Source organism: Triturus cristatus, chromosome 2_1 (assembly GCF_964204655.1).
Source record: "Triturus cristatus chromosome 2_1, aTriCri1.1, whole genome shotgun sequence".
Classification (NCBI taxonomy): Eukaryota; Metazoa; Chordata; class Amphibia; order Caudata; family Salamandridae; genus Triturus; species Triturus cristatus.
Window position 1 is genome coordinate 36162946 of NC_140581.1, and position 16118 is coordinate 36179063.

A 16118-nucleotide genomic window follows, 5' to 3' on the forward strand; every position below is an offset into this window, starting at 1 on the left:
GCCATAATATGTTGTTCTCCGGAAGGAGTAAGATTGTTTTTACGTGATTTTAAAGGTCACTATGTATCTAGAGACATGGATCCCCGACTGCAGACTTTACCGACACGTCTAAGGGCACAAGGCCCTACTGATGTTGGTTGCATGAATATTACACCATATCGAGTCACATTAAAGGCAGGAGTGGTGCTACCACGAATGCGACAATACAAGTTACCGCCAGATGCTGTAGTGGCTTTACTACAAATCATTGACGAGCTCATTACCCAAGGAGTAGTTGTAGAAACAGACTCCAATGTGTGTAATTCCCCGATAATTCCGATTCTTAAACGAACAGATCCTAAGGCCCCGCCAGTATATCGACTGGTTATTGATCTGCGCGAGTTAAACAAATGCATTGTGCCACAATTCCCTGTGGTCCCAGATATCTCGTCATTACTGACAGCCATTGATTCCGAAGCAACATTCTTTACTGTAATCGATCTCAAGAATGCCTTTTTCAGCGTCCCAATAGATCCGGAAAGCCAATATTTATTCGGATTTAGTTTAAATGGACGTAGCTTCAAATTCACACGCGCACCTCAAGGATTTACAGAAAGCCCCAGCATCTATAGCCAAGCACTGAAACGAGAACTTGACAGTATCCACATGCCAGTTAACACTGCTCTGCTTCAATACGTCGATGATCTGCTGATCACCGCCCGAAGCGAACCTGAATGTGAAAAAGCATCACTGACAGTTTTACAATTTCTAGCCGAAAAGGGGCACAAGGTGTCCCCTTCTAAGCTGCAATTCTGTGTCCAGCGAGTTATTTATCTTGGACACTCGCTGTCCAAGGAGGGAAGGCAGCTTACACCAGACCGCATTCAGTTAATAGCTAACATGCCAATACCCAAGACACAAAAGGAGGTGCGGGCTTTCATAGGCCTCACTTCATACTGTAGACAGTGGATCCCGCAATATGCATTTCTAGCAAAACCACTCATTCAGTTGACAACCCAGGAGGCAGCCACATCGACTGTTCTCCCTTGGACCCAGGAACATACGCAAGCTTTTGAAAGCCTAAAGAAAGCTTTATGTCAAGCACCTGTTTTAGCAACACCATGTTACAGAAAACAGTTTACACTCTTTGTTACAGAACGCGAAGGTACTGCTTTGTCAGTACTCACACAGGAACAAGCAGGAGCACACAAACCATGTGCTTATTTTTCTAGTACATTAGATCCCGTAGCCCAGGCTTTGCCTGCATGCCTAAAATCAGTAGCAGCGACAGCTTTAGCAATTAGACAAAGCGATGCCATAGTGTTAGGACATCCATTGACAGTTCAAGTACCACATGCAGTAGAGGTTCTTGTAAATAGAACGCAAACACAACACTTGACTATAGCACGACTCACAGGGTACGAACTTACACTGTTTCAGCCACACATAGAAATCAGACGCTGTAACACATTGAATCCTGCCACACTTTTGCCAGTAACCGGAACAGACCCACTAGCCCATGACTGTATTGAAGTTATTACTATAACGACGAAACCCAGACAAGACTTGACAGATGTTCCATTGTCAGATCCAGACCTGACATTGTATGTAGATGGTTCATGTATGAGAACAAGTACAGGAGAGTTGGTGGCTGCTTACTCAGTCACAACAGATACTGAAGTCATTGAAACAAATCGTATAAATACTTTGTCAGCTCAAGCCGCAGAGCTCATCGCTCTGACACAAGCCTGTATTCAAGCCACAAGTAAAAAAGTCAACATATACACTGATTCACGTTATGCATTCGGAGTTGTACATGACTTCGGCGTGCTGTGGCGAGAGAGAGGTTATTTAACTTCCCACGGTGCCCACATTCAGCACGGACCCCTCATTCATGCCTTATTAGATGCAATACATCTACCTACTGCAATATCAATTATGAAATGTAAGGCTCATACGAAGGTTACTGATATCATTTCTCAAGGCAATGATTTAGCGGACAGAACAGCTAAACAGACTGCTCAAACACAAACATCCGACATGACAAAGACAATAGTCCCGATGCCGACACATTGTATGACAGTTAAAGATCCTACTCTTGACGTAATTGACATACAGACACATGCTACACCAGACGAAATAAAGAAATGGACTGAATTAGGAGGGATCCAAACGGACCAAGGATGGATGACGAAGGAAAAGTCTGTATGGTTCCTTCCTGATTCAATGGTCCAAGTCATTATTAACACTATCCATAGTCCAGCGCATCTAGGAGAGAAAGCTATGCTAGACAGCATTCAACACATTTGGTTCAATAAACATTTACGAGCAGCAGCCAAACAAAAAGTCCGTACCTGTATGATCTGTTGCCAGTTCAACCCAGGAAAAAGCGTTCCCGTAGAACAGGGTGGATTTCATCCTCCTGATCACCCTTTTGAAGTCCTCCAGATGGATTATATCCAGATGGAACGATGTCGAGGATTCAAATATGTTCTCGTAGTTGTCTGCGCTCTGTCTCGTTGGACGGAGGCATACCCGGTTTCAGATTACACTGCCCCGACTACTGCCAAACAGTTAGTTCGAGAATTCTTCCCACGCTATGGTTTACCACGTGTTGTCTACTCAGATAACGGCCAGCCGTTCTCATCCGAATTAATGAAACATGTTTCACTTCTGCTAGGATATCAGTGGAAATTCCACTGTGTCCGACACCCCGAAGCAGCAGGTCTCGTAGAAAGACATAATCAGATACTGAAAATCAGACTGTCCAAAATATGCAGAGAGAAAGGTGTCGACTGGATAGTAGCATTACCAGTTGCACTCTTTTACATGAGAATGGTAGCACACTCTCGAACAGGGCTATCCCCGTATGAGGTGATCTTCGGCAGACCACCAAATATGTGGGGGACGCCTGTACCACGCAAAATAACTGATATTGACTGTAATATGCTGACAAATTACTTGGCTTCCTTGATGTCTGCACTACAATCTTGTCGTTCACAGGTTGCTGCAGCATTTCCCGACAACACTGAGGTGAAACCCCATGACGTAGTTCCGGGTGATATTGTATTTGTGAGAAATTTCGACCGAAAGACTCAGCTGGAGCCCAGGTGGAAGACACCCAAGTTGGTTCTGCTGACCACAAGAACAGCCGTGAAGATTGAGGGCCGCAAGGGCTGGATTCATTCAAGTCATATCAAGAAATTTCATGGACAATCCTCGGATATAGACATTGTGCCCTGCACTCCCTCACAGACTGATTCAAAACTTCCTTTGGTGGAAAAAACTGAAAGCGAACTCTACAAAGTTAAGTTGAGGCCTAGAACGTCAGACGGTTTGATTGTTTAAGTCCTCTCCTAGGTGAAGCGGTTGAATCTGTCTCTGACATGTATCCTCTAGACCTGAATCATGGACAGTCACGAAAAATGATGAAACGACAGGCGTATTGTAAATCACTGCGTAGCCACTGTATAGTGACATTATTAATCTTGTTTTCTTTAAGTCTTTTAATAATTATTACTAGTATGTTGTTGCACATATATTACCCTATTGCCAGAAATGTTCACAATGTTATTGCAGAACATTCTTTTAGTGACTTACCCCCGCATGAATTGTCCTATAGACTTGCGCTGCGCAATAACACTTTCATTAGTATGTTACATCATTCCCATCAGACTAGTAATGCAACTAATTGTTGGGTGTGTGGCCGACTCCCTCCCTATCAGAATTATGAAGGAGTCTTGCCTTTCTTTCCACATCCGTTTACACATAATGGCTCCTGTGGAGCATGGTTTAGCTTAATCAATTCCATAGACTCAGACACCGCAGTTTTCCAAGATCAGTGGGTATGGGGAAACCTGAACCTAGTTTTACTCAAGGTCTGCTATCCTGACAAGGAGGGTCGCCCCAAAGGAACAGGAACTGATCTAGAAAATGAAGTATATGGATTAGGTAATTTTACACCTAATCTCATGATTCTAAATGTCGTAACCGAAGTTGAACTAGTCTTACCCACCATGTCAGTATTCCCAGCAAAAGGTGAATTGTGTGTAAGAAAGGTTGGTTCCATACATATGGGCCATAGTAAATGCACTACTACAGTAGAATTCAGTGATCAAGGCAAATCCTCGTTCAGAGCTTATCGCCACTCCTACTTTATATGTGGTCAGATTGCATATATGCGTCTACCTCTAGATTGGGATGGTACCTGCTACATTGCATTCCTTTTGCCACCTGTCTTCCTAGCTCCTCCTGATTATTATAGAAAAATTCATTTAGTACACAAGAGAGAGCGGAGAGATCTCCCAATTGTCGATTATACTGAGACGGCATGGGACAAGTATGTAGATTTCAATAAAGGCATCTTTCCCTATATAGGTACAGTTACCAATAGTAAGCTGATACGTAGATTAACTAGAACCCTTGAAGCAGTAGTGAATGAAACTATTTCCGCCTTAGGCAATTTAACAGAAGAGCAGTCTGCTATGCGGATTGTTGTGCTTCAAAATCGTCTTGTCCTTGACGTCATCCTGGCTGATAGGGGCGGAGCTTGTAGGGTCATCGGATCAAGCTGTTGCATTTTCATACCAGAAAATTCGCCATCTGTATATAAAGCTATAACTCGCCTTCATGAGATTGTAAGCCAGATACACCAGAACCCAGGCACTTGGACTTGGTCCAATTGGTTTTGGAGTGTGATATCAGCCTGGGGATGGAGAGTTCTATCCTTCCTAGGTATTGGCCTTCTCATACTATTCAGTTGCTGTCTATGTCTGCAATGTGGACCAGCGATTTGTGGTCTGTGTGCCACATTGTGTATTCCACCACCAAGATTTCATTCAAGACCCCGGAAGAAGAAAGAAGAACAAATGATGCTATATGAACAAATCGATGGATTAATGAAGATTGATGTCTCTTGATGGGCAAGTAGGGGACAAGGAGGGAATGTGGAAATATGGATTTTTCTGGTCAGTTATGTCCCCTATCTTGGACCCCAACGGTTCTATGTACATGTTACAAGTACATGTATGTTCCCTCCAGTTCCAGTTATGAAGACGCAAACACATGTGCGTCCACCGTCAACATGCCCTCTGTCAGATCCACCATGAATAGGCCGGATATTCCATTCCTAAGTACAAAAGGCCACCGGCTTTATATGGTTCACTTATGCCATTTTACAGTCCAAGCAAGTAGGCCCTGATTCTGTCATCAAAACTCTTCTTGCCTTCTGCCTCTGAAAGCTCCAGTCTGAGCCTGCATCTGTGACCATGAACTTTGTCTCATTCTCTGCGCGGCTCATGAAGCCTGACATCAGCCTATTCTCTGCCAAGAACTGTATTTCACCTTCGAGTTATCTGCTTCCCCCTCAGCCGATGCATTCCTGCCTAGTAGTTTAAGTAAACATTCTTCCAGCTACCAAGCAAAGGGCCCGGCTTCTCTGTCTTAATACAAGTAATTCATAGCCCTGTTACTATGGAAGATTCCTGCCCTCGCATTTAGTGTAGACACTTAGACGCTTGTACACGCACGCACAGTCAGTATAGAATAGATTCTGTCCGAGAGTCCTTCCTTTGTGGATAACATAGTTCTTTAAACATAGGATGTTAGATATGATTTGGGATTAGGTTGACTTGACCCCCCAGACTTTTTGTCTCCACATGTAGAGCTAAATGTCAAGTCCCCTTCACCCCCTAGTTACACGTCAATCACACGTCATAATGCTGCGCGCGCATCTATGCCAAGTATTATCTTATAGATCCACCTATACATGACATCACAACCAATTATGTTCCTTTTTACTCCTTATTACACCCATTTTTTGGTTACGTAGATATATCGTCATTTTTCTTATCAATTGTTACGCCTATTGCATTCGCTTCATTGTAATGTATGTATTATAAAAGTCATTTCATATCAATAATGTGTGTACTTCACTTCCTGAACCTTCGTGGTGACGGAACTTGGAGCATCCGATTATAATCGAGTATTGGAATAAAGCCCATTCCGAACCTCTAATACCACGGATTCTGCCTCTCATTTTACTGAGCTATTTTATTATGTTTCTGTATCAAATTCAGTCCCGGTAAAGGAAAATTATTTACCACATATGTAGGAAGAACATCAAGAAAAATAAAGACCCGCATTATAGAACATAAAAGCATGATCCGCAATAAAAATCTCAACTCATGCTTAGCAGAACACTGGGTTAATACCCCACACACTATCCCCCAACTTAGATTTACTATTTTGGAAAAAATTCAACAAACCCCAGTACTAGACTTCAACACATCATTGGCACGCAGGGAAACATTTTGGATAAAACTCCTTGGGACCACCATAACAGGTGGCTTAAATGATCACTACGAATTATTGTGTTTTTTGTAATTAGTGATAATGGGCAATGGGGTATTCGAGTTGTCAACATTTGTCCCTTTTCTATTCATGTAAAGGATTTGCACAAACTTTATGCTCTTGCATATAATTCGCTCTCACTTGCTTCTCACATAGACTGCTTTGGTACCTGTATAAACCTTTTTCTTACTAACGTGAGTATTACATGAAATCCTGCAGTTTTATTACACATTTAAGTTGTTTTCACACTGATCTCTTTATTTTCCACTTCTCGCATGAGGGGATGTTTCCTGTTCACATACACGGGCCCCTGTTTTCGTTGAGATAATACAAATAAAGCTAAGTGTCTGTTTATTGGTCAATTGACTCGGCTTTGCCTTGAAGATGGAATGCGTTTGACGTATACGGCACGACGTTCCTGTGCTCGTCGACTCGTAAGTGGCAGCAGTTTGATAGTAGCAAGCACGTTTCAGGTGAGCTTTGTGCGCGTCTAACTTGGTTGAACATCAAAAGAGGCACATTTTGTAGGTTTAGCACTGATAAACGTTTATTGTTCAGCCTTGGGCCTCTACAGAGCTCTGAATAGCTCCTGCCAGGTGAGGGCCTCCCACATCTTTCCAACGCCACATCCCATATCTCCTCCAGGGGTCTAAGGCAGCGGCCGCAATTACCAGGCCCTTACACGTGGGTGCTTAGAGGGCACGTTGACCTGTTGCGCAGACTCCGCTGCCATTCTGGGCTCCTGGGCACAAATAGTGGAGACCTACAGCCTGACCTGCCTCCCTGCTGCCCTGTGGTGATGGCGCTGAAGACCCCTGGTGAGTGCACATTGACCATCGCTGCCTGGTCATTCCCCACAGGCCGTCTGCACTCCCTTTGACTGACGGCGCAAGTGTCTCTGCAGATCCTGGAGTGTCCCTGGGGTGGTCCAGAGTGGGGGTACTTTTGGCTGCCGTTTGACTCCCTGCTAGGCCCTGGGGAGCTTCTGCAACAGCATCCTCCTGGACATTGGTGAACTCCGCACATCACTTGAGACGCCGGGTGGGGAGTGTTGTGGCCTGGGAGCTCGGCTCTATTTCTCCCCTGGCGTGGTGCCCCTCGGCTGAGGCGCCCTCTGACAACGTGGTATTGCTGGCGCCTCAGTGGACATCGTGCCTCCAGCCGCTGGACGGTCCCTACCGTCGACATACTTACTGGGTGTCCTGAGATGTCGCTCCCTGCACCGGGGAGCGCAACGGCACCTGCTGGCTGGACGTGCAGTGGGACTGTGATACGTGCTGCAGCTGGGCCCTGGGCGTCGCCCTTCCTTCCTAATCTTGCAACCCGGAAGGCGAAGGCGGCACGCCCCTATGTGATCTTGTGAGGGGACCCCTGTTCATGCCACTTGCCTGGCCTGGACCTTGGTTCTTCGATTGTGCTGCGCTGGCCTGAGACCTGGACTCTTTCAAGCGGATGGTGGAGAGTTGGGTGGTCCCGGGACTTTGGAGGCACGTCCCCTGACTACCCATCCCTCACCTGGGGAGCACTCTGCTACCGCCTACTGAGACGCTCTCTGTCATCTGTCTGGAACGCCATCTGACCTTGTGTGGCATTCCCTGGCCTGGACCCCCTGCTCGGCAGGTGGGATCCCGAGGGGACATGACTCGCTCAAAGGCTGGGAAAGACACTACTCCACCTCCGAAGGATAACCCTGTGACTGCCCTGTGGAGGAAGCCGGGCTCTGCCCCTGTAGCAGAAATGGCAGCATCGGCGGGGGAGGCTCTCTGATCCCGTCACCCAATCCTTCATGGCCAGCTTCATGCAGGAACTCAAATCTGAAATTGGTTCTCTTCGAACAGAGGTTCAATCCTGCGTCAAGGAGCTCAGGAGAGATGTCGTGGAGATTGGAGGACGGGTAGATGATCTCGAAAAGACAGTCGACGCTCCCACAGAGGACCAGGAACAACTATGGCAGTGCCTAGCCACCCTGGAGGAACAGCACATCGAGCTGCAGATCAAGCAGGAGGACTTGGAAAATAGGGGCCGCCGCAACAACTTGCGCCTAAGGGGGGTCCCTGTTGGGGCTGAGGGCTCGGACATCATGACTTTTGTGGCAGACCTGCTTCAAGAAATCAGAGGGGATGAAGATCCATCCCCATTGGCCCTGGACCACGCCCACCGAGTGTCTGGTCCTCCTCGTCGCCCTGGCCTCATTACTGACATTCTGACCCTGGTTCACTTCTTTACGGAGAAGGAGGCCATCCTCAAAGTGGCGCTCTCCAAATCGGAGCTCACCTACAAGGGCACTACTATACAATTGTTCCAGGACCTTGCCCCTACCATGCTACGTCGCCGCAGGGACTTCAAACCCATTACCGACAAACTCAGGGAGCTGGGCATCCGGTACCAGTGGGGCCATCCATTCACACTCATTTTCCAATGGGAATCAAAGCTCCGGATGCTGCGGTTCTTCCAAGAGGCTGCGCAGCTGCTTGAACTCCCAGTCACTCCACCATCCAGCCCCTTTAGACTGCCATCCCTGAACCGTGAACCTGGAAAACCTCAATGGGCTAAGGAACACTGGTCTAGACGCCCGTCCCATTGAGGAGAACGTGCCTCATCTCAAGCTAAACAAGACATTATCCAACACCTCCTCTCTTTAGATGGTGGGCGATCCCCCTCGGGCTCCTAGCCCTGTAAGAAATAACTTTTAGGTACCCCTGCACGTTCCCTGGATCTACATCACCTGCATCAGCCCCACGCGGTGGTGGGGTCGGTTCCCCACCCTCCTGGCCTGATCTCCCCTCGCCTCAACTGCATCCTGGCAGCGGCACCGGAATGTGCTCCTTGACGTTGACACTGATCTTCTGAGACCTGCTTCCTCTCCTATTCCTCAGAGAGTGACATCTCTGGAATGGCCTGTGCCGTTGAGCCTGGCTTCCTCCTGGACTGGAAAAGGTCATGTTGCCTACATTGGCCGTTGTTACATTTGGACATTTTGTCTCTCTTCTTATGCTCCTTTTTTCCCTTTCCTTCTTCTCTCCTTTTCCTTTTATGGCGGGAGGGTGGTCCTAATTATCATGGGTGTGCTCTCTTCTGTGAATGTTGCTCCTCCTTCCCTCTGCATTGCGCTTGGCTCTGCGACGTGCCGCCACTCTGCCTGTGTTCTTTGGAAAAACTCTGGGGGTGGTGAGGTGGCACTGCGTTCCACTCCAATTCCTCTGCTTGCAATGGCACTTGCGCGTGACCCGCCTGTACCATGGCCTCAATCCCCCATCTGAAACTACTCTCCCTTAATGTAAAGGGTCTTAACTCCCCCGCCAAGCGCCACCAGATATGGCAATATTTATTACAGCAAAATCTGGACATTGTCTTCCTGCTGGAGACTCACCTGCCGAGGGAGGATGTCTATCGCATGGCCTACCCTCGATACCCTCTTCAATGCTGGGCATCTGCACCCACTAAATTGGCGGGGATGGCTATCCTCTGTCGGGCAGGCATCCACCAGGACAACTTCTCAAAATGATGGTCAAGATCGGGCAGCGGATCCCCACCCGTTGCAATGTCTACGCTCTGAATCAGGCTCAGGATCTCTTCCTTAGGGGCCTACTGCAGGAACAGATAACTCATGATGACTCTCACCTAATCCTGAGGGGCAACTTTAACCTGTTTTGGGAAGCGGGACTTGACCGCAGCGATGGCTCGGTTCATGGAACAGGGGCTATGTCCTCCGACTTAAAAAGGCGTCTAATTGACCTTGGCCTAACGCACATTTGGCGCTATCATTCCCCAACCAACCATGACTATTCTTATTATTCCCATGTCCATCGTTCATACTCGAGCATCGACTACATCTTTGTTTCACACTCTCTGATTAAAGACACCCTTTCTGCCTCTATGTCTGACATTTCTGTCTCTGATCACGCTCATGTGGAACTTCTCATACAGGATCACTTCTCTCGCTCAAGCCACTCCCCCCCGGGGGCGCCTCCCCCCCAAGTTCTTCGGGACCCCGTGGATACGGCAGTACTTCAGGATGCTATCACGTCCTACTTCGTGTCTAATGACCTCCCTGAGACCTCCCTTCCCGTGGTCTGGGACGCGTTTAAGGCCACGATTTGAGGCTGCATTACATCCAGTGCCATAGCTCGGGAATCCCGCCTCTTCGAAGACAGCCTTTCTCGGGACATAAAGGCACTTGAAAAATGTGTAAGTCAAAAAAAGAGAGGGGTGTACCAGGAGCTCGTTCTGGTCCAGTGTCCGTGCTCCACAAATGACTGTAAAATCACAAGGGACAGTGTTCCGTTTGGAGGGTGCAAGGTGTCACCCTGTCAAAAAAAGAAAGATGTAGAGTAGGAAAGATGAGAAGAGGAGGATGAAAAAGAGAGAGGCATAGAGGTTCGTCCCCAGTATCCAGGATCCAATCCCGAAGGGGAGGGCCAAGTCTTGCCTCTTAGTTGCCCCCACACACCCCGAAGGATGTCATGCTTCATCATCGGGCTCTTGCTCCTCGTCGGGCCGGCGCTGCAATGCCCGATGGGCCCTGAAGGGTCATTTTAACGGAGGTCTTTTAAGAGAAAAGTCGTTTGGTGAATGCAGGTGTGTGGGGTGGATCTGGTGAAATAGGTGGTGAGGTGCGTGCAGGAATAAATAAATAAAACTACCTAAGGGTATCCACTAGTAAACTTTTTAATAGTGTGGTGCCCCAGGTAGGTCAAAAAATCTGAAGGTTGGTGAGATACTATGAGGCCCAATGTGCCCGTGTAACTGAACAAAAGGTCGACATGTTTCACGACTTGGGAGTCTGAATGATCAGTGGCGTTTCTTCAGGACCTAACTACTGTGGTGAGTGTGCACGTCAGAAAAGAGGGGTTCTAGAATAGAGATGGTAACCCGAATGGGTGAGAGGTAGCTTGGGAGTGACCGCAGGGTTAATCACCCTATTGTGTTGTCTGAAATCTCGATATGTAGATGTGTCCAAGCAAAGAAGGTACCCTCACAAGGTATGGGAGCAGTCTCCCTAGGTTAATCACCGCTGGATGCCCGCACCCTATTGGGGTTGCGTCGGGTGCTAGCTCCTAAGCACCTACCCTTCACCAGCGGCTGCCTGAAAAATTGGCCCAGGAACATCCTCTGGTGCTCCATAAATGACGTCTCGCCATGCTTAGAGGCCAGCTATGGGCGCATAGAACCAACAAGGCAGAAAACGCTCTCTAGGTTCTGAAACAACGGTATTATGAGGGGGAAGATAAAGTGGGCACGGTCCTGGCACGTCGCCTCCGGACACGGGCCGCCAAGGCCCATATAGCCAAACTTAAATTAGAAGATGTCACATGGGCCACCACTGAAGCAGCTAAATTAAAAGCTTTCCAGGAATACTACTCGTCCCTCTATGCCAGGGAATTGTCCAGTCCAGAACAGGTGCAGGCTGCACTGGGAGCCTGTGAATGGTCCCCGATTAGTTGTTACCATGCGCAGCTCTTGGAGGACACGATTACCTCAGAGGAGCTTGCAGGTGCTCTGAAGGACCGTCCTCTTGGTAAATCCCCGGGGTCGGACGGTCTACCGGTTTCTTTTGATTGCGCTTTTCTCCTGCAACTCAAGACTCATTTACTCCGTCTCTTTAATTCTTTTTCAGACACGGAGGGCCCTCCACATCTATGGCCATGGCTGAAATCACCTTAATCCCCAAACCAGGGAAGGATCCCACACTATGCTCCTCTTTTCGCCCTATTGCGCTCTTAAACACGGACCTTAAACTCTACACTAAAATACCTTAAACTCTACACTAAAATACTAGATAAGCAGCTCGACCCTCACCTACCCGGGCTCATTGAACCTGATCAGGTTGGTTTTATTCACCACCGACAAGGTGCGGCTAACATATGACGTATCGCACATTTAGTCGGGAAGGCTCATCACTGGATGTTTCCCTCTTATTTGCTGTCGCTCGATGCTGAGAAAGCATTTGACCGAGTGGATTGGGTATTCCTTTGGGCTGGCCTACACAAAATAGGGTTGGGCCCTTGGATGATCGCTAGTATCATGGCTCCTTATCTCTCCCCTTTGGCCCACATGTGGGTACACGGCCAACTTACAAGACCCATCTCGATCCATAGAGGCACCCACCAGAAGTGTTTCCCTTTCCCCTCTAATATTTGCCTTCATAGTAGCACCCCTTGCTGCCATGATACGCCAGTCCCCTGATATTCATGGCGTCACACTTGGGTGATTGGATCATAAAATCACCTTGTTAGCGGATGATCACCTTCTTACCCTATCCCGCCTGCGTACCTCCTTACATGCGCTTCATAGATTGCTCCAATCGTTTGAACTGGTCTCAGGCCTCAAAATTAATCATGCCAAATTGTGGGCCCTAAGTCTTATGATCCCTGCGGAGGAGATCCCTGTGCTCCAGTCTCTTGTCCCATATCAATGGGCCTCCCAGTCCATTCGGTATTTGGGGCTCAACTTGACCCCTGACCTTGCCACTTTGTCACAAGCTAACTGACAGGAGTGTAAAAAGGCCGTATTAGCAGACCTGAGAGAGTGGAAATCCCTCCCGCTCTCCTGATTGGGGCGTTTGAACACAGTCAAAATGTTGATACTCCCAAAGATACTTTACCTATTTCAGACCCTTCCCACACCCATCCCACAGCATCAGATCCAGAGCCTTCAGCGTCAGCTCACCATGTTTATTGGGGGAAGGAGCAGACCCCGCTTTTCTAATAAGATTCTCTTGTTACCGCGAGACAGAGGGGGGCTGGCTTGTCCTAATTTGTTAAAATATTACTGGGAATCACACCTCTGCTTTATCTCGGAATGGATGGCGTGGGAGAGTGAGAAAGTCTGGTTTCATATGGACAGGGTGGTGACTTTCGACCCATTTGGGATCTTGCTTGGCTTCCGTGGGAAGCCCGCTTTCGTAGCGCCTTTATAGCTGTCCCCACAAAAACGGTGCTTGATATCTGGGATAAAATAGCATTGTCTAGAGGCCTCACCTCCTTCCCGTCCCCCCACACTCCCATCGTTTGCAACTCTCATTTCCCACCTGCCTACCACCCGCACTCTTTCTCGGAATGGACAGATGGGGGTGTCCGATGCTTTGGGACCCTTTTTCGGGGGACTTTTTAAAACTTTTGACCAATGTAAGGGGGATTTCCAGCTTTCATAGGGGGCTAGGTTTCAATATATTCAACTCCGGCATTGGGTTCAGACGTCATCCTCGGCACGGACGGCCACTCGCCCCTTTACCCCTTTTGAGCGGCTGGTGCGCTCCTTTGACAACTCCAGGGGCTTAATCTCTCATACATATCAAGTTCTTCGACACTCTCAGCGGGTCTTAACAGTCACGGTGGCAGTCGGACACATGCACTGACATCACCCCCACACAATGGGATCATCTGTGATGGGATATCCAGAAGGTCTTCCGTAGCATACCCCAGCGGGAAACCGTGTACAAGGTTATGAGACACTGGTATTACACTCCACATAGGCTACACAAAATGTTGCCTACCTCCTCACCTCTGTGCTGGCGCTGCACAAGTGCCCTGGAAGACTTTCTTCATGTCTGGTGTACGTGCCCGCTCCTGACCATCTACTAGAAGTAGGTCCTTAGTCATATCAGACTGGTAATTGGCTACCTATTGCCCAGGAATCCTACCACAGTCGTTTTGGGCATACAGCTGGTGAACCTGCGTGCCATGACCCGCCGGGATTGGCACCTAAGCCCCCAGATTCACTTACCCTCCTGAGGCGGAAGCCGGGAGGTGCACTGTTTATTTTTAAATATTTGTGCCACGAATTCACCTGTGTTTTTAAAAGAGCTGTACTTCCTCTGTCTCTAGCACCTTGGGGACTTGCTCCTCGAAACTGACCGCGCAGCGGATTTAGCGCTGCAGCGGAACCGCCAGAACACAAACAAAACTGCCGCCATTGACGGCGTTCTGCGAGGCCACGCCTACTTCGAGGCCACGCCCCCCGCCCTCGGTATATAGACGCTGACTGCTAGCGTTTCTTGCCAGATTCACTTACCCTCCTGAGGCGGAAGCCGGGAGGTGCACTGTTTATTTTTAAATATTTGTGTCACGAATTCACCTGTGTTTTTAAAAGAGCTGTACTTCCTCTGTCTCTGGCACCTTGGGGACTTGCTCCTCGAAACTGACCGCGCAGCGGATTTAGCGCTGCAGCGGAACCGCCAGAACACAAACAAAACTGCCGCCATTGACGGCGTGCTGCGAGGCCACGCCTACTTCGAGGCCACGCCCCCCGCCCTCGGTATATAGACGCTGACTGCTAACGTTTCTTGCCAGATTCACTTACCCTCCTGAGGCGGAAGCCGGGAGGTGCACTGTTTATTTTTAAATATTTGTGTCACGAATTCACCTGTGTTTTTAAAAGAGCTGTACTTCCTCTGTCTCTGGCACCTTGGGGACTTGCTCCTCGAAACTGACCGCGCAGCGGATTTAGCGCTGCAGCGGAACCGCCAGAACACAAACAAAACTGCCGCCATTGACGGCGTGCTGCGAGGCCACGCCTACTTCGAGGCCACGCCCCCCGCCCTCGGTATATAGACGCTGACTGCTAGCGTTTCTTGCCAGATTCACTTACCCTCCTGAGGCGGAAGCCGGGAGGTGCACTGTTTATTTTTAAATATTTGTGACATGAATTCACCTGTGGTTTTAGAAGAGCTGTACTTCCTCTGTCTCTGGCACCTTGGGGACTTGCTCCTCGAAACTGACCGCGCAGCGGATTTAGCGCTGCAGCGGAACCGCCAGAACACAAACAAAACTGCCGCCATTGACGGCGTGCTGCGAGGCCACGCCTACTTCGAGGCCACGCCCCCGCCCACTTCCGATTCCCTGATAAACATTAGGGGTGGGCGGAATTTGCGTAATCGCGTTACGCAAATCTCCGCGAAACGGTAAAAATCTCCGCGAACACGCAGAAATTCCGCGAACACGCGGAATTGCTTGTTCGCGATACTTTTTTCCTATTCGCGATCGCTGTTTGCGTGCTCGGGGTGAAATATCTCGCAAACACGCATATTGAGAACGCGAACAAGCAAAAAATTTCGCGAAGTCGCGGAACGCAGATTTTGGGCAATTTCGCGTTCTCCGCGGAACGCGAAATTATCCAAATTCCGCAAATTCCGCGAACGGAACGGAATTTACCGCCCAGGCCTAATAAACATGTGTACTTACCGGACGCGCAGCGGACGGGCGCAGCGGGCGCGCCGAAGGCGCGCCTAAGGCAAGCCCGTCTGCGCCCGTCAGCGCCAAGTCATCGCCTCTCGCCAGTCCCCCTGGCCGGACTTTACAGCAACCCCTTCGTTACGACAAAGATCACCTCACTGCCTTGAACCCTGGACGGAGATGTGTCGATATTATAGGTACACTTGGTCACACGCATCTCAAATGTAAATCCTGCCCCTTTACTACAACCAGCCCCTGTCGTTTACGACAGGCACAAGATGTGCCTAAAGCCTCCCCCTCACGATCCTTCAACTCAATGTCAGATCCCTTACCAAACACTACCTGGAGGTAAATTCTCTCATATGTGATGAGAACCCGGACATTCTTTTTCTCTGTGAAACTTGGTTACGTGATGGCACGTCTGCCATACCTAACCTCACGCTTCCAGATGACTACCATATGCTGACTCTAAATCGAGATGCTAGAGGCATCGCTGTAATCTTCAAAAAGCAATTTTCTTGTACTTTCATCAAAGAAGATCTTCCCGGTTGTGAATGTGCCCGCTTTAAAATTACAACTAGCCCACACTTTGCCCTGTCGGGCCTTTATATCTAT

The 16118-nt window shown here is 48.6% G+C and overlaps 2 protein-coding genes across 2 annotated transcripts in view; one reads left to right on the forward strand and one right to left on the reverse strand.

Moving 5' to 3' along the window:
• The window catches only part of LOC146863663 (long-chain-fatty-acid--CoA ligase ACSBG2-like), a 309705-nt gene that overhangs the window by 22888 nt on the left and 270699 nt on the right, over positions 1 to 16118 (reverse strand). The gene's annotated exons all lie outside the window — the stretch shown is intronic.
• LOC146863664 (uncharacterized) overlaps positions 1 to 16118 on the forward strand; it is a 51578-nt gene that overhangs the window by 11206 nt on the left and 24254 nt on the right. The window contains exon 2 of the mRNA XM_085640868.1: positions 6715 to 6803. Within this exon, the coding sequence (XP_085496994.1) occupies positions 6715 to 6803 (89 nt within the window). The remainder of the gene's footprint in view (positions 1 to 6714; positions 6804 to 16118) is intronic.